The sequence below is a fragment of the Callithrix jacchus genome, chromosome 1, assembly GCF_049354715.1.
Source record: "Callithrix jacchus isolate 240 chromosome 1, calJac240_pri, whole genome shotgun sequence".
Taxonomy (NCBI): Eukaryota; Metazoa; Chordata; class Mammalia; order Primates; family Cebidae; genus Callithrix; species Callithrix jacchus.
The window spans coordinates 209,515,486-209,540,586 of record NC_133502.1 but is presented as its reverse complement, the minus strand read 5'-3'; the positions used below and the strand labels follow the sequence as shown (position 1 = coordinate 209,540,586).

General features: G+C 46.0%; 1 protein-coding gene across 12 annotated transcripts in view; it reads left to right on the top strand.

Annotated features, from left to right (window-relative positions):
* The window catches only part of FAM227A (family with sequence similarity 227 member A), a 55,721-nt gene that overhangs the window by 2,563 nt on the left and 28,057 nt on the right, over window positions 1-25,101 (top strand). For 6 of the 12 annotated variants that reach the window (XM_078340470.1, XM_078340469.1, XM_008979246.4 and 3 more), the window contains 9 exons: window positions 3,122-3,357; window positions 8,238-8,320; window positions 14,003-14,072; window positions 14,912-14,988; window positions 17,939-18,085; window positions 19,954-20,055; window positions 20,994-21,098; window positions 23,359-23,482; window positions 24,864-24,971. In XM_078340470.1, the coding sequence (XP_078196596.1) occupies window positions 3,216-3,357; window positions 8,238-8,320; window positions 14,003-14,072; window positions 14,912-14,988; window positions 17,939-18,085; window positions 19,954-20,055; window positions 20,994-21,098; window positions 23,359-23,482; window positions 24,864-24,971 (958 nt within the window). In that variant the 5' untranslated portion in view covers window positions 3,122-3,215. Of the gene's footprint in view, window positions 1-3,121; window positions 3,358-8,237; window positions 8,321-14,002; window positions 14,073-14,632; window positions 14,761-14,911; window positions 14,989-17,938; window positions 18,086-19,953; window positions 20,056-20,993; window positions 21,099-23,358; window positions 23,483-24,863; window positions 24,972-25,101 lie in introns of those variants that run through there. The other 6 variants (XM_054241519.2, XM_054241511.2, XM_078340488.1 and 3 more) reach the window with 6 other exon arrangements.

The following is a 25,101-nucleotide window of genomic DNA, read 5'->3' as shown; positions in this document are numbered from 1 at the left end:
GCTATGAGAATCTAATTCTGCAGCTCAGGCAGTAACATGAGGAATTGGGAGTGGCTGTAAATACAGATGAACCTTCTCTGCCCGCCTGCCACTCACCTCCTGCCGTGCAGCCTCGTTCCTAACATGCCAGACTTCCACCCATCCGTGGCTCTGAGGTTGGGGACCCCTGATTGTATGAACCTTCTCTGCTCGCCTGCCACTCACATCCTGCCGTGCAGCCTCGTTCCTAACATGCCAGACTTCCACCCATCCGTGGCTCTGAGGTTGGGGACCCCTGATTGTATGACTAAAGGTTATACTACAAAGTCTGTCAAATGCTAAAGTCAGCATTGTTTTATATGCTCAAATAGATTAACTTTTTTGTTATTTCATTTTTCTTTTTTTCAAATCCCCAATTCTGAGAAGCATCAAATATGTTAACTTATTTATATATGTATGTATGTATGTACTGAGACAGTCTCACTCTGTCTCCCAGGCTGTAGTGCAGTGGCATGCTCTCCACTCATTGCAACCTCCACCTCCTGGGTTCAAGCAATTCTCCTGCCTCAGCCTCCCGAGTAGCTGGGATTACAGGGGCCTGCCACCACACCCAGCTAATTTTTGTATTTTTAGTAAAGATGGAGTTTCACCATGTTGGCCAGGATGGTGTCAAACTCCTGACCCCAGATGATCCACCTGCCTTTGCCTCTCAAAGTGCTGGGATTATAAGCATCAGCCACCATGGCCAGCCCAAATAAGGTAACTTTAAACAGGGCATTCGAATCTTGACTGCCAGAATGTGTGCTCCATGAGAGCAGGTGTCTTATTCTTCCACTCATGCCCCCAGCACATAGCATAGAGCATAGTGCTTGCCACAGGGTATATATTTAATGAAGCTAGTTTTCTTCCCTCTCCTTTTATCTTCCCCAAATAATGGCAGTAAAAACTTACCATGTTTCAGAGAATACCTAAAATGGTATGATGAAATATTCAGAAGGGACCAGGAGCGGTGACTCACACCTGTAATCCCAACACTTTGAGAGGCCAAGGTGGGTGGATCACCTGAGGTCAGGAGTTCGAGACCAGCCTGGCCAACATGGTGAAACCCCATCTCTACTAAAAATACAAAAGTTACCCAGATGTGGTGGCAGGTGCCTGTAGTCCCAGCTACACGGGAGGCTGAAGCAGGAGAATCACTTGAGCCCGGGAGATCAAGGCTGCAGTGAGTGAGCCGAGATTGCACCACTGCATTCCAGTCTGGGCTACAGAGCGAGATCCTATCTCAAAAAAAAAAAAAAAAGAAAAGAAAAAACTCTTGTAAGTCTAAAAGGAATCATAGTTAATCCATAATTTGCCTAATGGAGAAAGCAGTAGAAGCAAATCATTCCCGTTCACTGTTGTGAGTCTTGTAATAGATTAATGCAGAACCCTTGTCTTTGGGGAGGAGGCATAGTGCTAATGGCTTGGAATAATTTGAGGTTTCCACAGATGTATCACGTGGGTGTTGTCCAACAGAGGGAACCGTATGTGCAAAGGCATAGAGGTAGGAAGAGCATGTGATCAGGGACCAGGAAAACGTTCTGTGGGTCAGGTGTGTAAGATGCATGACTGTGGAGAAGAGGGTGGAGCGAAGACCTGAACTGGAGGAGAAGGAAGGAGAGTCTGATGAAAGGGCCGTGGAGTTCATGTTCCCACCAAACTCAACATTTTCTCTGTTCGTTATGTATGAGCTTCTAGAGGACAGCATCTAAGTCTTTATTCATTTTGTTTTTTTTTAATTTTTCTTTGAGGCGGAATTTCCCTCTTGTTGCCCATGCTGGAGTGCAATGGCATGATCTTGGCTCACCGCAACCCCCTCCTCCCAGGTTCAAATGATTCTCCTGCCTCAGCTTCCCAAATAGCTGAGATTACAGGCATGCGCCACCACACCCAGCTAATTTTGTATTTTTAGTAGAGACAGGGTTTCTCCAAGTTGGTCAGGCTGATCTCAAACTCCCGACCTTAGGTGATTCACCCACCTTGGCCTCCCAAAGTGCTGGGATTACAGGCATGAGCCACCGTGCCTGGCAAGGATCTAAGTCTTTGGCTCTATTCTAACAAGGCCTGTCATACTGGACTCTGGACCCAGAGGGCCCACAAATGGTAGTAATGGGCTCCTGGCCAAGAAGCAAGGACCCAGGAGAGCTGGCAGGCCAGGATGTTCTAGAGCCAGGGAGGAAGAGTAGGGTTGGGGCCAGTTTTCTGAGAGGGAGCAAAAAGCTTCAGGTTGATCAGGAGCCTTGTGCTAAGGAGATGGACCCCATATTCTAGAATCATAGTATCAGAGAGCTGGGGAGAGTCTTAGGGTCACCTAATCTAATTCTCTTTTAGAGTCGGGGCTCAGAGAAACAAACATCTGATTTCATTTCTAGTTTGGGAACTGACTTGCTGAGTGGTCTCGAGTATTCTGGAGCCCTGGCCTTTTTCACACTCTAGTCTCTTTATTTTATTTATTTATTTATTTTTTTTGGGACGGAGTTCCGCTCTTGTTACCCAGGCTGGAGTGCAATGGTGCGATCTCGGCTCACCGCAGCCTCTGCCTCCTGGATTCAGGCAATTCCCCTGCCTCAGCCTCCCGAGTAGCTGGGATTACAGACGTGTGCTACCATGCCCAGCTAATTTTTTTGTATTTTTAGTAGAAACAGGGTTTCACCATGTTGACCAGGATGGTCTCTATCTCTTGACCTCATGATCCACCCGCCTCAGCCTCCCAAAGTGCTGTGATTACAGGCGTGAGTCACCACACCCGGCTAGTCTCTTTATTTTTAAAACTAGAACAAGGCCGGGTGGAGATCGAACCACTGTACTCCAGCTTAGCAACAGAGCAAGACTCTGTCTCAAAAAAAAAAAAAAAAAAAAAAACTAGAACAATTTTCATCATGGGGTAGGAGGAGAGGGAGAGTCAGGCATCAGACATTGGAAGAACAAATCCATATACCTTGAAATCCTCATTTAAGTATGGGCATCTCAGAAAGATCCCTTTAACTCCCCGTGCAGGCATGGGACATGTGCTTCGCCATCAGCCCTTGCATAGCTGGTGAACACTGTTGGGCTTTTCTTCTTGCGTTTTCTGAGCTGGGTCTATGCTGTTTCTGATTTCCAGGAGGCTGATTAAAAAAAGGACAAGATTGGAGTGGGAAATGAGAGGCTCTTAAAAGAGGACACTTTTTGTTTGTCCATTTACAAGAAATCGGGCAATGAATTGTTTCAGGAAGATGGAGATCATCAACCTCACCGCCCTCCCTATGATACCAGTGGATGAGCACCTGGCTGTCTCGCTTGTCTCACAGAATGCAGTCGTGAAGACTGTGAGGAAGGAGTTAGAGGACAATCCACCTTGTATCCTTCTGGTGGTGTCACCTACAGTCAGACCAAATGCACCTAACTTCAGTCATGCCCCCAAGATCTAATCAGTGCTCAGGTCTATAATGCATACTACTTATTAGCTCGTCCCTTATACATTCATTTTATTCTTTTTTTGTGTTTTTTGTGTGCGTATATGAGACGGAATTTTATGCTGTTACCCAGGCTGGAGTGCAGTGGCACAATCTCAGTTCACTGAGACATCTGCCTCCCAGGTTCAAGCAATTTTCCTGCCTCAGCCTCCCGAATAGCTGGGATTATAAGCACCCGCCACCACACCCAGCTAAAGTTTTTGTATTTTTAGTAGAGATGGGGTTTCACCATGTTGGCTAGGCTGGTTTTGAATTCCTGACCTCAGTTGATCCACCTGGCTCAGCCAAAGTGTTGGGATTACAGGCATGAGCCACTGCACCCAGCCACATTCTTTTTTTTTTTTTTTTTTTTTTTTTGAGACAGTGTCTTACTCTGTCGTCCAGGCTGGAGTGCAGTGGTGTGATCGCGGCTCATTGCAACCTCCACTTCCCAGGTTCAAGTGATTCTCCTGCCTCAGCTTCCCAAGTAGCCTGGGATTATAGGTACCCGCCATCGTGCCTGGCTAATTTTTTGTATTTTTAGTAGAGACGGGGTTTTACCATGTTGGTCAGGCTGGTCTTGAACTCCTGACCTCAGGTGATCCAGCCACTTCGGCCTCTCAAAGTGCCGGGATTACAGGTGTGAGCCAGCATGCCCAGCACATTCATTTTTTTAAATTTGAGACTGTGAATGATTGTTTGACTCCAGTATTTTTACTAATGTAATCAGAAGGAGCCCCAAAGGAAGAAGTTCTGGAAGTATTTGTTGAAAGAATGGGGAAGAAGAGTTTAAAAGCTCATTTAAAAAACGGTTGCCTTCTGCCGGGCGCGGTGGCTCAAGCCTGTAATCCCAGCACTTTGGGAGGCTGAGGCGGGTGGATCACGAGGTCAAGAGATTGAGACCATCCTAGATGACATGGTGAAACCCCGTCTCTACTAAAAATACAAAAAGTTAGCTGGGCATGGTGGCGCGTGCCTGTAATCCCAGCTACTCAGGAGGCTGAGGCAGGAGAATTGCCTGAACCCAGGAAGCGGAGGTTGCGGTGAGCTGAGATCGCGCCATTGCACTCCAGCCTGGGTAAGGAGCAAAACTCCGTCTCAAAAAAAAAAAAAAAATGGTTGCATTCTTTCCCTTCTACCTCCCGAGAAATTATAGATATTATTATAGCAACTAAGAAGTTGTGGTACAGCCCTCCACCCTCAGACAGATAGGCATAAAACCCAGCTTTTTCTTTTTTCTTTTTTTGAGACGGAGTTCCGCTCTTGTTACCCAGGCTGGAGTGCAATGGCGCGATCTCAGCTCACCGCAACCTCCGCCTCCTGGGTTCAGGCAATTCTCCTGCCTCCGCGTCCTGAGTAGCTGGGATTACAGGCACGCACCACCATGCCCAGCTAATTTTTTGTATTTTTAGTCGAGACGGGGTTTCACTGTGTTGACCAGGATGGTCTCGATCTCTTGACCTCGTTATCCACCTGCCTCGGCCTCCCAAAGTGCTGGGATTACAGGTTTGAGCCACCGCGCCCGGCACTTTTTCTTTTTTCTTTTCTTTTTTGAGACGGAGTTGCACTCTGTTGCCCAGGCTGGAGTGCAATGGCAAGGTCTCAGCTCACTGCACCCTCCGCCTCCCAGGTTCAAGCGATTCTCTGCCTCAGCCTCCAGTGTATCTGGGATTACAGGTGTGAGCCACCATGCCCAGCTAATTTTTGTATTTTTAGTAGAGGGGGGTTTCACTGTGTTGGCCAGGCTAGACTTGAATTCCTGACCTCAAGTCCACCCACCTTGGCCTTCCAAGGTGCTGGGATTACAGCTGTGAACCACCATGCCCCCCCCCTTTTTTTTTTGCCACCAACTTTTTTTTTTTTTGAGATGGAGTTTCGCTCTCCTTGCCCAGGCTGGAGTGCAATGGTGTGGTCTCGGCTCACCACAACCTCTGCCTCCCAGGTTCAAGCGATTCTCCTGCCTCAGCTTCTTGAATAGCTGGTATTACAGGCATGCGCCACCATGCCTGGCTAATTTCATATATTTAGTAGAGATGGGATTGTTTCTCCTTGTTGGTGGCTGGTCTCAAACTCCCAAACTCAGGTGATCCACCAGCCTTGGTCTCCCAAAGTGCTGGTATTATAGGCATGAGCCACCACGCCCAGCCTTTTTTTTTTTTTTTTTTTTTAATGGATCAGGTTGACCTTGCCTCTTCTTACCTGCCCGCCCTTCTACCTGGCCCAAAATCTGCTCCTTCTGGCATCATCCAGGCTCTACCAGCATCTTAGTGCCCTGGCCTGTCTTCATTCATCCTCATCTCACTTCTGACTCTGAGTTGTATTCCAGTGTCACAAAACTCTATCTCTGGAGGACCTTACAGTTTGTCCAGCAAATAACCCTCTGGGGCTATAAATAACCCCAGGCCTTTCCATCTCCTGTAGAGCTTATTTGACTTCAAACTTTGCTGCCAACAGCCGGCTGCATGTACCACTCTCCCCCCTCACCTTCCGTGCCTCTCGGAAGCCCTTCTTTTTTTTTTTTTTGAGATGGAGTTTTGCTCTTGTTACCCAGGCTGGAGTGCAACGGCACGATCTTGGCTCACCGCAACCTCCGTCTTCTGGGTTCAAGCAATTCTCCTACCTCGGCCTCCCGAGTAGCTGGGACTGCAGGCGTGCACCACCATGCCCAGATAATTTTGTATTTTTAGTAGAGACAGGGTTTCACCTTGTTGACCAGGATGGTCTTGATCTTTTGACCTCATGATCCACCCGCCTCGGCCTCCCAGAGTGCTGGGATTATAGGCGTGAGCCGCCGTGCCCACCAGAAACCCTTCTTAAGATAAGGCAAAATGTGATCCCATCAGAATTTGCTTCAGGGTCTCATTTTGCGGGCTGCTTTCCAGTGTCCCCTCTTTCTTCTTAATCTTACTCCAAACCAGTCCATTTCACCTGTTGTGAATTTGTCATGTCCCTTCTCGGTGTCTTCATTTTTCAGGTATCCTCTGATTTGTAAGAACACTTGAGAGTAATGGAAGTAAAACTGAACCTTGCTTTATGTGAAGGGAGTGAGGGATGATAGGATTATGGGGCTTTTACAAAGAATATATCCTAGACCATTGAGGCTAAGACAGAAGGCAATGTAAAAGCTGAGAGGGTAGGAAGAGGGGCCATCGAGCTGAACAGATTTCAAGTGATAAACAAGGTTAAGATACCCTTTGACGCAGTCATCGTCACCTGAAAATCTCTCATAAATAAATAATCTAAAATATGGAAACAGCGCTCCATGTGACATGTGCATCACAGCTTTATTTATTTTTCATTTTCTTTGTCGTTTTGTTTTGTTTTGTTTTTGTTTTTTTGTTGCCCAGGCTGGAGTGCAGTGGTGCAGTTTCAACTCACTGCAACCTCCTCCTCCCAGGTTCAAGCGATTCTTCTGCCTCAGCCTCCCGGGTAGCTGAGACTATAGGTATGTGCCACCACGCCCGGCTACTTCTTGTATTTTTAGTAGAGACAGGGTTTCACTATATTGGCCAGGCTGGTGCCAAATTCCTGACCTCAAGTGATTCGCCCACCTCAGCCTCCCAAAGTGTTGGGATTACAGGTCTGAGCCACCATGCCTGGCGCACAGCATTTTATTTTATTTTATTTTATTTTTTTTATTTTATTTTAGAGACAGAGTCTTGCACTGTTGCCTGGCTGGAGTGCAGCAGCACAATCTCGGCTGACTGTAGTTTCCACCTCCCAGGTTCAAGCAATGATCTTGCCTCAGCCTTCCAAGTAGCTGGGGTTACAGGCACCCACCATCATCCCCAGCTAATTTTTTGTATTTTTAGTAGAGATGGGGTTTCACTATGTTGGCCAGGCTGGTCTCAAACTCCTGACCTCATGATCTGCCCGCCTGGTTCTCCCAAAGTGCTGGGATTACAGGTGTGAGCCATCTCGCCCTGCCAGCATTATTTATAATTGTAAAAAAGTGTAAATAACTTAAATCTTCAATCTCCAAGGAACAGTTAAGTGTATTAAGTGTTTCCTCCAAATAGATTAGTATAATGTCACTTAAAATGATTATTATGAAAATCCTTTAGCCAAAGGAAGAATGCTCCTAATAATGAATGGAAGAGAAATCAGAGTAGTAAAACAGGCATACACTGAGATTATAAAATACGGACAAAAATATGTATGTAAGAAATACTGGCAGGAAAGTTCCCAAGTCCTAACAGAGTTTCTAGGGTGGTGGCATCATGGATGGCTCTTTTTCACTAAAAAGTGACATATATAAAAATATGTTTCAAGGTGTTTATAATATGGTCACCTCTCATTTATAATTTGCAAAGTAACTCATTGAAAAAAGATAAAGAAATGTGGGCTGGGTGCGGTGGCTCATGCCTGTGATCCCAGCACTTTGGGAGGCTGAGGTGGGTGGATCACTTGAGACCAGGAATGTGAGATCAGCCTCGGAAACTTGGCGAAACTATGTCTCTACAGAAAAATTTAAACAGAAGCCAGGCATGGTAATGTCTGCCTGTAGTCCCAGCTACTTGGGAGGCTGAGGTGGGAGGATCAATTGAGTCCGAGAGGTCTACTGCAGTGAGCCATGATTGCACCACTGCACTCCAGTATGGGTAACAGAGCGAGGCCCTGTCTCAAAGAAAAGGAAGAAAGAAATGTGAAAAATACGAAAGTTTGCAAAGAAAATAACCAAGGAGAGAGGTCATGCAGACAGGCTGCCCTCCTCACTAGACGAGCCCCATCCCTGTTGTGTGTGTGATCATCACCCTGAGTTTCCTTAGCAGACTCACCTCCCAGCCTTTCTCATTGGCTCCATGCACCAGGTAAACCAAAAGCTTGCTGACATAAATCTGTGTACTGAGCCTCCAGCCAACAGCCTGGTGAGTTAACTGTGCTGGAGCTGAGGCAAAGCTTCTGACAGGGAAGGGCCCCAGGGATAATCGAGGTATCCCAGTACCCTGGGGCCTTTCTATTTATTTGAAAACATGTTTATACAATTGAGTTCTCAAAGTTAATTTTTTTTTAATTAATAAATTTTATTTTTCATTTTTATTTTTATGTATTTATTTTTGAGACAGAGTCTCACTCTTGCCCAGGCTGGAGTGCAATGGCATTATCTCAGCTTACTGCAACCTCCGCCTTCTGAGTTCAAGTAGATTCTCCTGCTTCAGCCTCCTGAATAGCTGAGTTTACAGGCACATGCCACCATGCCCGGCTAATTTTTGTATTTTTAGTAGAGATGGGGCTTCACCATGTTGCTCAGGCTGGTCTCAAACTCCTAACCTCATGTTCCACCCTCCTCGGCCTCTGAAAGTGCTGGGAATACAGGCATGAGCCACCATGCACAGCCTATTTTTTATGTTTTTGAGACAGAGTCTCACTCTGTCACTAGCCTGGAGTGCAGTGGCACTATCTCAGCTTACTACAAGGTCCGCCTCCTGTGTTCAAGTGATTCTCCTACCTCAGCCTCCCAAGTAGCTGGGACTACAGGCACATGCCACCACATCCAGCTAATTTTTGTATTTTTTAGTAGAGACGGGTTTCACCATGTTGGCCCAGATGGTCTCAATCTCTTGACCTTGTGATCCGCCCGCCTTGGCCTCCCAAAGTGCTGGGATTACAGACTTGAGCCACTGCGCCTGACCAATAAACTATTTTTCAGAGCAGTTTTAAGTTCACAGCAAAATCAAGCAGAAAATACAATTTTCTCATACACCCTCTGTCCCCACCCACACACAACCTCCCCTTCTGTCAACATTACACACCATAGTGCCACATTTGTTAGAATTAATGGACCTGCATTGTTATATCATCATCGCTTAATATTCAGAGTTTACAATAGGGTTCACTCCTGGAGTTGTACATTCTATGAATTTGGATAAATACATAATGACATATATCTACTATTGTAGTGTCATACAGAATAGTTTCATTGTCCCAAAATCCTCTGTGCTTTGCCTGTTCGTCTCTTTCTACTCCCTAACCCCTGACAACCACTATTGTGTTTACTCTCTCTCGGTAGTTGTACCTTTCCCATAATGTGTAGTTGGAATCATGTGGTATGCAGCCTTTTCCCACTGGTTTCTTTCACTTAGTATGCTTTTAGGTTTCCTCCACATCTTTTCGTGGTTTGATAGTTTGTTTCTTTTTAGTGCCAAATACTCCATTGTCTGAACTACCATGGTTTATCTGTCCACTACTGAGGGACATCTTGGTTGCTTCCAAGTTTGGGCAATTACAAATAAAATTGCTGTAAGCATCCATGTGCAGGTCTCTGTGTGGATGTAAGGTTTCACTTCATATAAGTAAATACCAAAGAACACAATTGGTAGATCATATGGTAAGAGTATGTTTTGCAAGAAACTGGCAAACTTGGCCAGGAGCGGTGGCTCATGCCTGTAATCCCAGCATTTTGGGAGGCCAAGACGGACAGATCACGAGGTCAGGAGTTCAAGACAAGTCTGGCCAGCATCCTGAAACCTTGTCTCCACTACAGATACAAAAAATTAGCTGGACGTGGTGGTGCACACCTGTAATCCCAGCTACTTAGGAGGCTGAGGCAGGAGAATTGCTTGAACCTGGGAGGCAAAGGTTGCAGGGAGCTGAGATCGAGATTGTGCCAGTGCACTCCAGCCTGGGTGATGGGGTGAGACTTCGTCTCAGAAAAAAAAAAAAAAAAAGAAACTGGCAAACTCTCTTCCAAAGTGGTGTTATCATTTTTCCTTCCCACCCACAGTGAATGAGAGTTCATGTGGCTCCATATCCTCACTAGTATTTGGTGGTGTCAGTGTTCTAGATTTTGGTCATTCTAATAGGTGTGTAGTGGTATCTCGCTTTAATTTTCTTTTCCCCGATGACATATATCTTTGTGTATCCTTATTTACCTACCATCTGCAGATCTTCTTTGGTGAGGTATCTGTTCAGTCTTTAGTGCCCACTCCCCTCTTTTTTGAGACAGAGTCCTGCTGTGTCACCTGGGCTGGAGTACAGTGACATGATCTCAGCTCACTGCAACCTCCACCTCCCGGATTCAAGTGATTCTCCTGCCTCAGACTCCTGAGTAGCTGGGATTACAGGCATCCGCCACAATGCCTGGCTAATTTTTGTATTTTTAGTAGAGATAGGATTTTGCACTGTGTTGGCCAGGCTGGTCTCGACCTTCTAACCTCAGGTGTTCCACCAGCCTTGGCTGGAATGGAAATAGGGCACAGCTTGCAACCTGGGCATGAGACTCAGAGGTCTGAGATCAGCGGACCTCAGGATTCGTTCAATAGTGTACATCTATTAGGCACTTCTTTTTTTTTTTTTTTAATTAGGCACTTTTATACACCAAGTGCTAGGTACCATCTACAGGCAGGACAGATGCTGGGGAAACCAGTCTGACTGCCGGTACTCAGAAGTCAAGGTCTGGACGCATAAAGAACGTGGCAAACTGTCCATGAGAGGGTAGACAGGGAGCCTGGGGATGAGTTCTGGTGGCAGCAGGCAGTACACATCTGACAAACCTGACCAGCTGCCTGGGCAGAGGAGCGGGAAGGACAGGCAAGGTGTCCCTTCCCCCAGGGCACGTGGGGATTAAAGTTGCTCCTGACAGCCACATCCTAGCACTAGTGTGCGTTTCTCTCTAGTTTCTGAACAAGAACTTTGCTTAGCAATTTTTTTTTTTTGAGATGGTGTTTCGTTCTCGTTGCCCAGGCTGGAGTGCAGTGGTGCAATCTCGGCTCACCGCAACCTCCGCCTCCTGGGTTTAAGCGATTCTCCTGCCTCAGCCTCCCGAGGAGCTGGAATTACAGGCATGCACCACCACGCCCAGCTAATTTTGTATTTTTACTAGAGATGGGGTTTTTTCATGTTGGTCAAGCTGGTCTCGAACTCCTGACCTCAGGTAATCAGCCCGCCTTGGCCTCCCAAAGTGCTGGGATTACAGGCATGAGACACCGTTCCCGGCCTCGCTTAGCTCTTCTTACCAGACTCACTCCCTCAAGAGCAAGTTGCCCACCGTCACGGCCTCGCTACTCACTGACCTAGTTCTCAGCCTGTAGATCACTCCTCTAGAAAGTCCGTCCCTACACCCTTAACTGCACAGCTAGTGTAGACACCCCTCTGTGTATTCTCTTGGCATCCTATCCCTGTTCTCGGCATCACTGATAACCCTGTAATGACCTGCTTCTCCCCTGCCAGCCTGTGAATGCTTGGAGGGCATATATGGTATCCTCTGTTCACTGTTGCATCTTTGACATTGGGCACAGCATTTGGTCTTTAGTAGATGATCAGGAAATATTTGTGGAATGTATGATATAGTCACAAATTCTAGCTTCTCATCTGCATTTCAGTCTTCTATTTTCAGCTACCTAGAGCAGTGATCCCTCTACCTAACTAATCATCAGACTCTCCTTGGAGATGTTTTTATTTTGAGACAGGGTCTCTGTCACCCAGGCTGGAATGCAGTAGTGTAGTCTTGGATCACTGCAACCTCCCTGGTTGGGGTTCAAGCAATTCTGGTACCTCAGCCTCCTGGTAGCTGGGATTACAGGTGCCTGCCAGTATGCCCAGCTAATTTTTGTAATTTTGGTAGAGACAGGGTTTTGCCATCTTGGCCAGGCTGGTTTCAAACTCCTAACCTCAGGTGATCCGCCTGCCTCAGCCTCCCAAAGTGCTTGGATTACAGGCATGAGCCACCACACCCAGCCTCCTTGGAGCTTTTTAGAAACTAAAAGAGCTCTCTGATAGTAAGTGAAAAGTGCGTCTGGCATGCTCCCCTTTGAATGGGGATGGAACGTCTCTGGAAGGGTATGCAAAAAACAAGGTTGGTTGCCTATAGAGATGGGAATTGGGCAAGGTGTAGAAGGGAGACTTTTGACTCTGTTATTTGATCTTATATCATATACATTGCTTATTGGTTTTAAAAATTTAAGTAGATAATTATTCAGGGGCCACAATAAATGCATAAAAAATTCAAGACCCAATGCAGACCTAGGAAATAAATACCTCTAACATGAAGGCTTGGGAAACTGTGTATTTGAATACTTCTTAAAATGCCAGTCATTGGCCCGGTTGGGAGTTGCCTTCTATGAGAACAGCCCCACTTGTAGGTCCTGCAGTCATGTCAAGGGTAAACTCAGCTCAATGCTGGTCTTACCACCTTTCCCCTAAAACTTACTCTTCTTTCAACATTCAACTATCCTTTCTCCCCTCTTTCTGTACAGTCTTATCCATCCTTCCAGGCCATGCAATGTCTGCCACAATGACATTGGTAAAGATCAGAGATACTGCTACATTGCTACAGTGACTCATACCCATCCAATTCATTCATCATGCCTTGAATTTCAGCTTGCTTAATTGGAGCAACAATGTTAATACACAGACTGGCACACACACAGATACACACCCCTGCACACGTGTCCAGTACCTTTCACTTATGCAGAGCAGGGAATGCCGATGCAAAGGTAAGATGGGGGAGGCCTGGAGAGGCATTTCCCAGTTTATCAAGCTCAAGAGTCCGATGCCACTGACACTCATGTCCACCTCTTCTGGACAGTCCTCTGTGACTGTTCTGGCCCACACTGACCTCATTTTTTGATTCCCAATCACAGCAGTTTAGCACTGAATTGTTTCATGGGTGCAGATGTGGCTCTCCAAATAGACTTAAGTTCCTTGAGGGCAAACACAGACTCATAGACTCATACTTCTTTGTTAACTTTGTTATCTAAGTTCATTGCTGGATTCTTGGTTGATAATCAATGCAACTTGGGTCACTAACATTCATTTTTCATTCCTTTTTTTTTTTTATGAGATGGAGTCTTGCTCTGTCACCCAGGCTGGAGTGCAGTGGCACGATCTCAGCTCACCACAACCTCCACCTCCCAGGTTCAAGCGATTCTCCTGCCTTAGCCTCTCAAGTAGCTGGGATTACAGGCATGCACCACCATGCCTGGCTAACTTTTGTATTTTTAGTAGAGACAGGGTTTCATCATGTTGATCAGGCTGATCTCAAACTCCTGACCTCGTGATCCACCCGCCTCAGCCTCCCAGAGTGCTGAGATTACAGACGTGAGGCACTGCACCCAGCTGACATTCATTTTTCTTTCTTTTCATGGGGGTAGGAGGATGGGGGGGTGGGGAGGAGTCAGAGATCAAGAGAAGTCTCTCTTGAGAGGTCAAGGGGAAATAATAGATACCCCTTATTGAACAGCTCCTATCTGATAGCTCTTTGCCAGTGTTTTAAAATACCTTAACTACTTAATTTTTGACCCTTATAAGGAACATGGAAGATAGCTATTATTATCCCACTTTTACAAAGAAATTAAACAATAGCTTGTTTAATTTCCAATTCCTGCTCTAAATCACATACTCCTAGAAGAAGGGGCAGCGTGAGACAGTGGGGACACTCTGGGGAATGATGTCAGTGACATTGAGGCCACCAGGACCTACCACCTGTGGAAGGACAAGGTACTGGCCACAAACATTGTTCCAGGTCTAAGAGAAAAGGCCCAGTTCCTGACCCCACCCTTCTCCAGGATTTGCATTAATCCCTAATGCCTCCTTTTTCTTGGTTTTTGAAGGCAATTGAGAGAATTGAGTCGGAGAAGAAGGCCTTAAGAGAGAAAAGTCGCGGCAGCCCAGAAGACAGAGGCAAAAATCTTTCTCTTAGCCTTGATGCTGTTTTCATGGGGTTTGGTGTTTTTAGTATCTAAAATGCAACTGAGTAGGAATCCCAAGTTTCAGATAAGGGTATTTCTGTCTTCTTCTGAAGGAGCCTTAAATCTTGACTTCTTGACATTGGGCAAGAAGGAGGGAGGAATAGTACCATTTAGACACCACCTACATGTGACACCAGGTGCTTTTACCCACATTCCCTTGTTAATTTTTTTTTTTTTTTTTGAGATGGAGTCTCCCTCTCGCCCAGGCTGAAGTGCAGTGGTGTACTCTCAGGTCACTGCAATATCCGCCTCCCAGGTTCAAGTGATTCTTCGGCCTCAGCCTCCCAAGTAGCTGGGATTACAGGCATGTGCCACCACACCCAGCTAATTTTTGTATTTTTAGTAGTGATGGGGTTTCACCATGTTGGTCAGGCTGGTCTCGAACTCCTGACTTCAGGTGATCCATCCACCTCGACCTTCCAAAGTTCTGGGATTACAGGCATGAGCCACCGCACCCAGCCTCCTTGTTAAATTTTTATAACACCTGGAAGGTAGGTACCACTTAATATATTTTATAGATGGGGAAACAGCCAAAGTTACTCCCTTTAGGAGTAACTCACCTAAAGTCACAGCCCGTCTGCTCCTCCTTGCTGCTTCCCTGGATCAAGTGGTCTAATCAGGTAAGTCAGCAACACAGTTGGGATCTACGAGAATAGTAGTAGGAGTGTCATTGGCAGCTCAGGTGGAATGAAAAAGCGCAGTTGTAAACACCGCACAATTGTGGACAGACCCTGTGGTTACTCAGTTATTTCCTCCTCCATTTTTTTGCAGTCAAGAGACAACAAAAATCCCAGTATTCCTGCAAGGGCTCAGAACTCAGACATGCCAGATCTTTTGTTATAAAAAGGGTAAGGGATCTTCTGCTGGGTCAGTTTCTGACTGGCTTCTGCTAGGCATGAAATAAAGATTTTATTCCTGGGGAGGAGAATACTTGGTGCCTGGGTAGTGATTATGAAGGAAAATCACAGAGTTCCTAAATCCAGAATTTCTCATGATACCCTCAAAAGGGCAGAGCCCACCCCAACCCCAGAATAGGGAGTGTTGCAGAGCTCATGTGTCTGTTTATTTTTAGAACTTAGAAGGTTTCTCGGCCAGGCATAGTGGCTCATGCCTGTAATCCCAGCACTTTGGGAGGCTGAGGTGGGTGAATCATGAGGTCAGGAGTTCAAGACCAGCCTGGCCAACATGGTGAAACCCCATCTCTACTAAAAATACAAAAATTAGCTGGGTATAGTAGTGTGCGCCTGTAATCCCAGCTCCTCAGGAGACTGAGGCAGGAGAATTGCTTGAATTGGGGCCCTGGAGGCGGAGGTTGCAATGAGCTGAGATCATGCCACTGTACTCCAGCCTGGGCTACAGAGCAAGACTCTGTCTCAAAAAAAAAAAAAAAAAAAAGGTGTCTCCCCTCAGAGATGTTCAGGTCTAGTCCAGAGCCACTGTGCCATGTAGTTGCAAGGGCTGTCCACACTGCAAGCTCCTGTGCAGCTGCTCTGAGTCACACCCCATGCTAGTTGTACCACTGCAGACTTGTTGCAGATGTCTCAGGAAGCTAAGATTCAGGAGTGGTAAGGTGACTTGTCATAGGGTCATGCAGCTCATGGATGCCAGGCCCCACTTCCTGCTCAGTCCTCTGACTTAAGACAGGCTCTCCCTTCTGCCTCCCCTGCAGCAATCTGGCCCCACTGCACAGACCCTAGTTCAGATCCTCCTTGACTTATTCTTTTTTTCTTTGAGATGGAATCTCTCTCTGTTGTGCAGGCTGGAGTGCAGTAGCGTGATCTCGGTTCACTGCAACCTCCACCCTCCAGGGTTCAAGCGATTCTCCTGCCTCAGCCTCTCAAGTAGCTGGGATTACAGACCTGCAGTACCACACCTGGCTAAATTTGTATTTTTAGTAGAGACAGGGTTTCACCATGTTGGCCAGGCTGGTCTCAAACTACCAACCTCAAGTGATCTGCCCACCTCAGACTCCCAAAGTGCTGGGATTACAGGCATGAGCCACTGCGCCCGGCCCTTGGCTTGTTCTTTACACTGCATGAGTCTTAGGTATCCAGACTTTTAAATGCTGGGGAATCTGAAACAGTCTGTTGTTAATTTCCTTCTTACACTTGTTAGCCTAGGAAATTCCAAAACAGCACAAGGCCTAAGGCAGCTAGGAGTCTGCAATGAAACTGTCATACAGTCCATTGATGGTGGCTGAGCTACGTGTCCTGCACAAAGTGGCATAGCCAGCACATGGCAGACTTGACACCTGACTCCAGTCATCTAACTCAGGGTCAGTGCCATGAATCATGAGCTGTTCTTCCACTGCCCATGGCCAGAGCCCAGTTAGGAAGCCATTTGGGCCATCTAGATGTTTCAGTGGGCGCCATGGCCAGAGCCCAGTTAGGAAGTCATTTGGGCCATCTAGATGTTTCAGTGGGCGCCATGGCCAGAGCCCAGTTAGGAAGCCATTTGGGCCATCTAGATGTTTCAGTGGGCGCCATGGCCAGAGCCCAGTTAGGAAGTCATTTGGGCCATCTAGATGTTTCAGTGGGCGCCATGGCCAGAGCCCAGTTAGGAAGCCATTTGGGCCATCTAGATGTTTCAGTGGGTGCCATGGCCAGAGCCCAGTTAGGAAGTCATTTGGGCCATCTAGATGTTTCAGTGGGCGCCATGGCCAGAGCCCAGTTAGGAAGTCATTTGGGCCATCTAGATGTTTCAGTGGGCGCCATGGCCAGAGCCCAGTTAGGAAGTCATTTGGGCCATCTAGATGTTTCAGTGGGCGCCATGGCCAGAGCCCAGTTAGGAAGTCATTTGGGCCATCTAGATGTTTCAGTGGGCGCCTTTGGGTGGCAGTAGTTTCCTCTTTTCCATATTTTTATAGTCATCATGTTTTAGTTTTATCATAAAAATCATTTAATCATAAATATTAAAAACCACAAAGATAGTAATATCCATTGTTAGTATATTAAGAAATGCACACGAAATAAAGTTCCCCTTCCTTAATACTGCCTAAGTAGGCTTAATTATTATTATTAATTCATTATTATGCTAATAATGGATATTACTATCTGCAAGCTGTTGATAGTAATAGCAACTGGAAGTATTCAATGAATAGTTAATTAAATTATAGCACATCTTAAGATACATCATCTTAAGTGATAATTTTTTAAATGATAATTTTGAAGACAAAACTACATGAGAATCTAAAGTAGATAAAGCTGAACATAAAAATCATACATATATTATACTTCTTAGAGCGGTCAAAGTCAGCCAGACAAATCACATATGAATCATACTATGATTAAAGTTACCAATTTGCATTTGTATACATTTGCTCAAAGCCTGTTACAACAGAAACAATGTAGATAGTACTTTGGGAGGCTGTGGTGGGTGAATCACCTGAGGTCAAGAGTTCAAGACCAGCCTGGCCAACGTGGTAAAACTCCATCTCTACTAAAAATACAAAAAAAAATATCTGGGCATGGTGGCAGGTACCTGTAATCCCAGCTACTCAGGAGGCTAAGGCAGGAGAATTGCTTGAACCTGAGAGGTGAAGGTTACAGTGAGCCGAGATCACACCACTGCACTCCAGCCTGGGTGACAGAGGGACTGCATCTCAAAAAAAAAAAAAAGCAAAGAATGTAAGAATGTAGATAGGAGTTTGGAAGGGGTCCTAAGATCGTAAATGCTCCATTTTCTCAACATTCGATAAGGTTGTCATACTGTCTTCATAATAAAGAGGGGAAGCTAGCATATTGTTTCAAACTGTCAAAATGATGAACCCCATTTTCATATTCTGCTCTTTTGCTTCAGAAAACAGCAGATAAAAATCTGCTGGCAGAGCTGTACCAGTATTCCAACTTTAACAGCTCCAAGCCAAGCGAGCTTCCCAATGGAGTGGACTTCTGCGACATGGTGGGCAATGTGATCCGTGCTGAGAGAAACCACGTTAGTGGCAAGGTAAGGAAAGAGAGCAGTGCCTGCCCTGACTTTGCCACACCATAGGGCAGATGCAGTTGTCACCCTTTAACACCCCAGGAGGAATTGAGGAACTCACCTAGGGCCACAGGCTGGCAGGTGGCTGAGCTAAGCTAGGAACCCCAGCTCAGCTTCACTGCAAAATGTAGATTCCTTCTGCCAGAGCAGCAGTCTTCAGTTTTGATCATATATCCTACTGGTGTGAAATTTTGATCGCAACCCTCATGGAAATGTGTCTGTTGATAAATTATATACTTGTTCTGTTGCCAGTCACTACAATGCATATTAGTAGGCTTAATCTCTCTTTTCTTTCCTTCTCTTTTGTGTTTCCTTCTTTCCTTTCTTTCCTTCCTTTCTTCTTTTTCTTTCTTACTTTTTTGAGACAGGGTCTCCCTTTGTCACCCAGGCTGGAGTGCAGTCACCGCAGCCTCAAACTCCTGGCTCAGAGGCAGAGGTTGCAGTGAGCCGAGATTGTGCCACTGCACTCTAGCCTGGCAACAGATCGAGACTTAATCTCAAAAACAACAAAAAAAGAAAACTCCCTGGCTCAAGTGATCTTACCGCCTTAACCTCCTGAGTATTGGGCACCACCATACCGGCTAGTTTTTAAAAAAATTTTTTGTAGAGACAAGGTCTTGCTAGGTTGCCCAGGCTAGTCTCAAACTCCAGGTCTCAAGCTGTCTTCCCTTCCACATCCTCGGCCTCCCAAAGTGCTGGGATTACAGGCATGAGCTACTATGCCCGGCCAGTTGCTTCTCTTTCTTATTAAGACGTTATTTTGAATATTTTCTTCTCACACGGGGTTCCTTGAGAAGAAAGGAAGGAAGTATTATAAGGCTCAGAGGAACCTGTCTGCTCAACCAACATAAACACCGGCAGCTCCGGTGATGGAGGTTCATTATAAGGAGGTCTTAGAGAAGAGAGGGAGCCCAAAAAATGGTCTTGGCTCCCTCTTGATGATGTGCCGCATGGCTCTTCATCATCTAACAACTCTGGTGTCCCCAAAGCAGGTCTGATCATTGTCCCCTGAGCTCTTAACCAGTCACCCCACCATTCCTGAGACCCAGCATCTCAGTCTCTTCCACCTGTAATTCTCAATGCTGCTTTGAGCCACACCCCCATCTCTCTATCTCTGTCTCCCTCTCCCCATGCCATTTCCTCCTTTCTTCTTCATGGCTTCTTCCTGCTGCCTTCTCTCTGGGCTATGTCTGTCCCATCTATTTCTCACATTCTGACTTCCTAAGGGAGATACTCTATTTGGGCCAGTAACTGCCCAGAAAGAGTGCCATCTGCTGGCATGGCCTGCAGTCAGCCAGTGGAAGGGGCGCTGGTCTCTGGGTCTGGCAGTGGTGGCCCAGGTGTCAGAGTACCTGATTCCCTTTGCTCCTGCTTTCCTCAGGGGAGAGGCGGTAGGAGGAACAGGTGCTCAGAGTATCACGTTCCCTACAGGACAGTGTACAAAGATGCTCACCACAGCGTTCATTGCAATAGCAAGGAAATGGAAAGCAGTATGCATTGGTTGATGTGAGTTGCTGTTGGCTGAGCGTAGGAGCTGAGAGCTAGAGGTAGTTGGTGTGTGGAGCAGCTGTCCAGAGTCTAGAGTTGTGGGTTCCACTTCTGGCTCAGCCACTTGCCACTTTGGTCCTCAGTTTCTTCATCTACGAGATAATAATGTGTGCTTCATAAGATCATTAAAGGGGTTAAGTGAGAGTATGTAAAATGACCTGAGTAGGGCCTCACTGGCAGGTTAGATGGTTTTTCTGTTCACTCGAAAATAGGTTGACTCCAGATGAATTTTTTAGAAAAGAATGACAACAATAATAATAATGTGAATTTCATTTCTTTTCAAGTGTTTCTGTTCGGGTAGAGAATTAGAGAAGTTTCTCTCTTCTCCTTCCCTAAGAGCCATCTGGCTGGATAGCTTTTGGTGGATATTTCATGAGAGGTACCAGGTAAATACAGATCTGCTTGTTTCTCGGCCTTGCTTATTTTTCTACAGAATAAATTCCATCCTCTTTGACCTGGGCTACAAGCCCCTCTGATCCCATGGAACACCCCGCCACCTTACCTGTCACCTGGTCCCCTCCCCACCTGTGCTTCAGCCAAACACCCTCTGCTTCAGTCATTGCACAGTATCCTGTGGCTCCTCCAGGTGTTAGGAGCTGGTGGCACGGCTGTCACAGGTGGGGTTGAGAGCAGACCTCAGGGCTTCTGGGCCAGAATTAGGGCGCTGTCTTCAACAGCACTCTGCCTCTGTGTATGTGCTTGGTAAATCTCAACCCCAAAATGAACATGTTCTTTTGTAAAGCATATGAGGCGGCCTGGCGTAGTGGCTCACACCTGTAATTCCAGCACTTTGGAAGACCGAGGTGAGTGGATCACCTGAAGTCAGGAGTTCAAGACTAGCCTGGCCAACATGGTGAAACCCCATCTCTACTAAAAATACAAAAATCAAGCCAGGCGCAGTAGCTCACGCCTGTAATCTCTGCACTTTGGGAGGCTGAGGCAGGTGGATCACCTGAGGTTAGGAATTCGAGACCAGCCTGGCCAACATGGTGAAGCCCTGTCTCTACTAAAAATACAAAAAATTAGCTGGGCATGGTGATGGGCACCTGTAATCCCGGCTACTCGGGAGGCTTGAAGCAGGAGAATCACTTGAACCCAAGAGGTGGAGGTTGCAGTGAGCCAAGATTGCACCATTGCACTCCAGCCTGGGCAACAGAGCCAGACTCCGTCTCAAAAACAAACAAAAAAAACGACCACATGAGGCTAAATATCTTGAGAATAAGATTCCTGGAAATGGAAGCAATGCTGATTTTGAAAATCCCAGCCCCTTACTTGTTTCAGCAAGGGGTTTTAGTAATTCCTTTTTTCTTTCTATTCCTGGCAGCCAAACAAGGAGCTCCAGAATAAGCTGTTCGACCGGATAGCCCGGAACTACGCCTTACTTTTGTTGCACCTCCCCAAGTCCCACTATGAAGAGGCACTCTTAAAAGTGAGCATCAGCCACTATATGAAAAAAGGCACATTCGATTTCATTTCTGATGCCAAGAGAATGTCTTAAACATTCTTTCCATAAGGGAGTAATTAGCAAATTGTGATAATCCATAGACTGACTTGGAATGCAGAAGTTACAGAAATAACATGGAGCTATTTATACTGATTGGGAGATGCAATGATATATGTAAGTGAAAAACAAAGCAACTTACACAACTCTATGTGATATATACATGTATATGTATATGTACCTACGAATAGAAAAAAAACCTGGACAAATATTTACCAAACTCTTAGCAATGCTTATTACTGGGAAGTCAGGTTATAAGAAACTTTCCCTTTCCATTTATTTATTTATTTAGAGAAGAGTCTCACTCTGTTGCCCAGGCTGGAGTGCAATAGCACAATCTCAACTCACTGCAACCTCTGCCTTCTGGATTCAAGCGATTCTCCTGCCTCAGCCTTCTGAGTAGCTGGGATTACAGGCATATACCACCACACCCAGCTAATTTTTGTTTTTAGTAGAGACAGGGTTTCCCCATGTTGGCCAGGTTGGTCTCAAACTCCTGACCTCAAGTGATCTGCCTGCCTCGGCCTCCCAAAGTGCTGGGAATACAGGTGTGAGCCACTGCACCTGCCTTCCCTTTCAATTTTATATTTTTCTGTAGTATTTAAATAGGCATGTAATTTAAAAATTTAAAAAGTGACCATACATACATACTTTTTATATGGGTATATATGTATGTATATATGTACTAAAAGGATTGTTAGGAGAAAATATAAGTGAATACTTACATGATTTGGGGCTGAGAAAGGACTTTTTTTTTTTTCTCTAGAGACAGACAGAGTCTGGCTTTGTTGCCAGGGTGGTACAATCATAACTCACTGTAGCCTCAAATTCCTGCATTTGACCAATCCCCCTCCTCAGCCTCCTGAGTAGCTTTGACTACAGGCATGCACCACCTCTCCTAGCTAATTTCTTTCTTTCTTTCTTTCTTTTTTTTAAGACAGAGTCTCTCTGTCACCCAAGCTGGAGTGCAATGGCATGGTCTTGGTTCACTGCAACCTCCACCTTCCGGGTTCAAGTGATTCTCCTGCCTCAGCCTCCCAAGTAGCTGGGATTATAGACATGTGCTACCACACCCAGCTAATTTTGGGGTTTTTTTTGTATTTTTAATAGAGATGTGGTTTCACCGTGTTGACTGAGCTGGTCTTGAATTCCTGACCTCAGGAGTTATATGTATATATATACAAATTTTTTTTATTTTTTTTAATTTGTATTTTTGTAGAAACAGAGTCTTGCTATATTGCCCAGTCTAGTCTCCAACTCCTGGCCTCAAGCAACCCTTCCACCTAGGCTTCCCAAAGTGCTGGACTTACAGGCTTTAACCACTAAGCCCAGCCAGGACTTTGTAAATATGACCTGGAGGAACTGGCCATGAAGGAAAGGACTGGTAGATTTAACTATATAAAGTTTTTAAAAATTACTACAAAGTTAAAGACAAATGGCAAACTATACAAACATACAGGTAGCCTGTATGTCACATAACATAAAGAACTCTTACAAATCAATAAGAGAATATCGAACACTCCATAGATTAATGGACAAAGTGTATAAACTACAAATTCACCAAGGAAGAAGTATGAGTGGGGAAAAAGTTCGCCCTTAACAGTAACAAAAAATGCAAACAGTAAGAATTTGATACCCCTTTTCCTTTTTTTAAGACAGAGTTTCACTCTTGTTGCCCAGGCTATAGTACGGCTGATCTTGGCTCACTACAACCTCTGCCTCCGGGGTTCAAGCAATTCTCCTGCCTCAGCCTCCCAAGTAGCTGGGATCACAGGTGCCTGCCACCACACCTGGCTAATTTTTTGTATTTTTAGTAGAGACAGGGTTTCATCGTGTTGAGCAGACTGGTCTCAAACTCCCGATCTCAAGTGATCCGCCCGCCTCGGCCTCCCAAAGTGCTGGGATTACAGGCATGAGCCACTGTGCTCGGCCCCCGTTTTACTTCTTAGGTTATGTAGGTTAAAGAGTATAGTCGAGTGCAGTGGTACACACCTATAGTCCCAGCTACTCAGAAGGCTGAGACGAGGATTAAAGGATCATTTCAGCCAGGAGTTCAAATCGAGCTTGGGTGACACAGTGACAACCTTGTCTCAAAAAAAAAAAAAAAAAAAGTCCTTCCTCATCCCCAAATCATGTAAGCCAGGGTGGAGATGTTGAGAACATGGCCTGAGCGCTGCTTGCTCCGCAGAGGCTGCCTTCACTTCTGAGCAAAGCCGTGTACACCAGCTTCTGTTGCTGTTTCCCACAGTCCTGGTTCAACACGCACGAATTCAAGTCTGACATCTGTAACACAATAAGCCTGTGGATTTCAGGTGAGAGCTGACTTTTTTCCACTGGGGAAAGCAGTTCTGGGAAAACGTTTTCCACTGGTACCTAGGTATGTTATTGTTTGCTATGACACCCCTTCATCAAGACATTCTTCCTCTTCTTTCCTTAACATTAAGGAGAGCAAAGTATGTGGTTGGAGCCCCAAGGAATACAAATTTTCCTGCTTCAGCTGAACAGTTCCGAGACATCCCTTCCTAAGCCCCTCCCCCTCCTTTTTTTTTTGAGATGGAGTCTCTCTCTGTTGCCCAGGCTGGATTGCAATGGTATGATCTCGGCTTACTGCAGTTTCTGTCTCTGGGGAAGTGATTCTCCTGCCTCAGCTTCCTGAGTAGCTGGGATTACAGGCACATGCCACCCACACTCAGATAATTTTTGTAATTTTACTAGAGACGGGGTTTCAACCATGTTGGTCAGGCTGGTCTCAGACTCCTGATCTCGTGATCCCCTCGCCTTGTGATCTGCCTGCCTTAGCCTCCCAAAGTGCTGGGATTACAGGCGTGAGCCACTGCATAGGTGTTCATTCCAGGGCTGCGGTGCTCCAAAGCTAGGTATTTGACCATTATACCGCCCTGCCTCCCATTTTCTGACTGTCTTCTATTCGTGCTTTCACCTTGCTATTTCCCTTAACGTCCAAGGCTACACTTCCTTACCCCAATTTATCCCTGGTAATAAACCCTCTGTCCACTTTGTCCAACGGAGCCAGCAGCTTTGCACAGTGGCTCAAATGTCTTAAGTAATCTTCGGAAGCATCACTGTCAAACATGTAGAGAGAAGCCATTTCTGGCAATTAGCTAAGTGTGATAATGTTAAGCAAACATTTGCTAAGCACCTACTGTATTTATTTTGTCCCAGATCTAGAGCTCTGGAGGTAAAAAAATGAATAGGACCCAGCCCCTGTTCTCAGGGAACTCATGGTCTAGCCAGAACAGGGGGCATGGAAAACAAATAACTATGATGTCTTCACATGTGCAAAGCATGTCAGGGACCCACACGCTATGCGTTCTGACCCTTACACACAGTTGACAATTAGGTAGGGCAGGGTCATCATCCCCATTTTCCAGAGGAATAAGCCAAAGCCCCCTAGAGAGGAAGTGACTCGCCCAAGGCCACAAGGCTAGTACGGGGCAGGACTAACCCTGGAAGCCCAGCCTCCCAGGAGTCAGCAGGGGATCCCCAGGCCTCTTTACAGAAGTCTTCATTCTCACTCTTTTCTTTTCTTTTCTTTTTAGAGATGCGGTCCCGCTATGTTGCCCAGGCTGGCCTCCTGGGTTCTAGTGATCCTCCCACCTTGGCTTCTCAAAGTTCTGGGATTATGGGCGTGACCACCAGGCCCAGTCCCATTCTTACTGTTGACTCCTCCCTTAGGCACCTATCCTTGCCCACAGAGCTATGACAGTTGGGACTACTCAGAACTAGACCCAGAGCGATTCCGCAGAGAAGAATTAATGTCACAGAGAGGAAGACTGAGAAACGGTAATTACGGCCTCCTGCCCCCTTTGCCACTACCATATCCGACTACCATCTAACTGAGGGAGGAGTTGATGTCCTTACCATTGATGTCCTCAGGTTAGCTTCTCTCTTGAGTACCCCCAAACTAGCCACC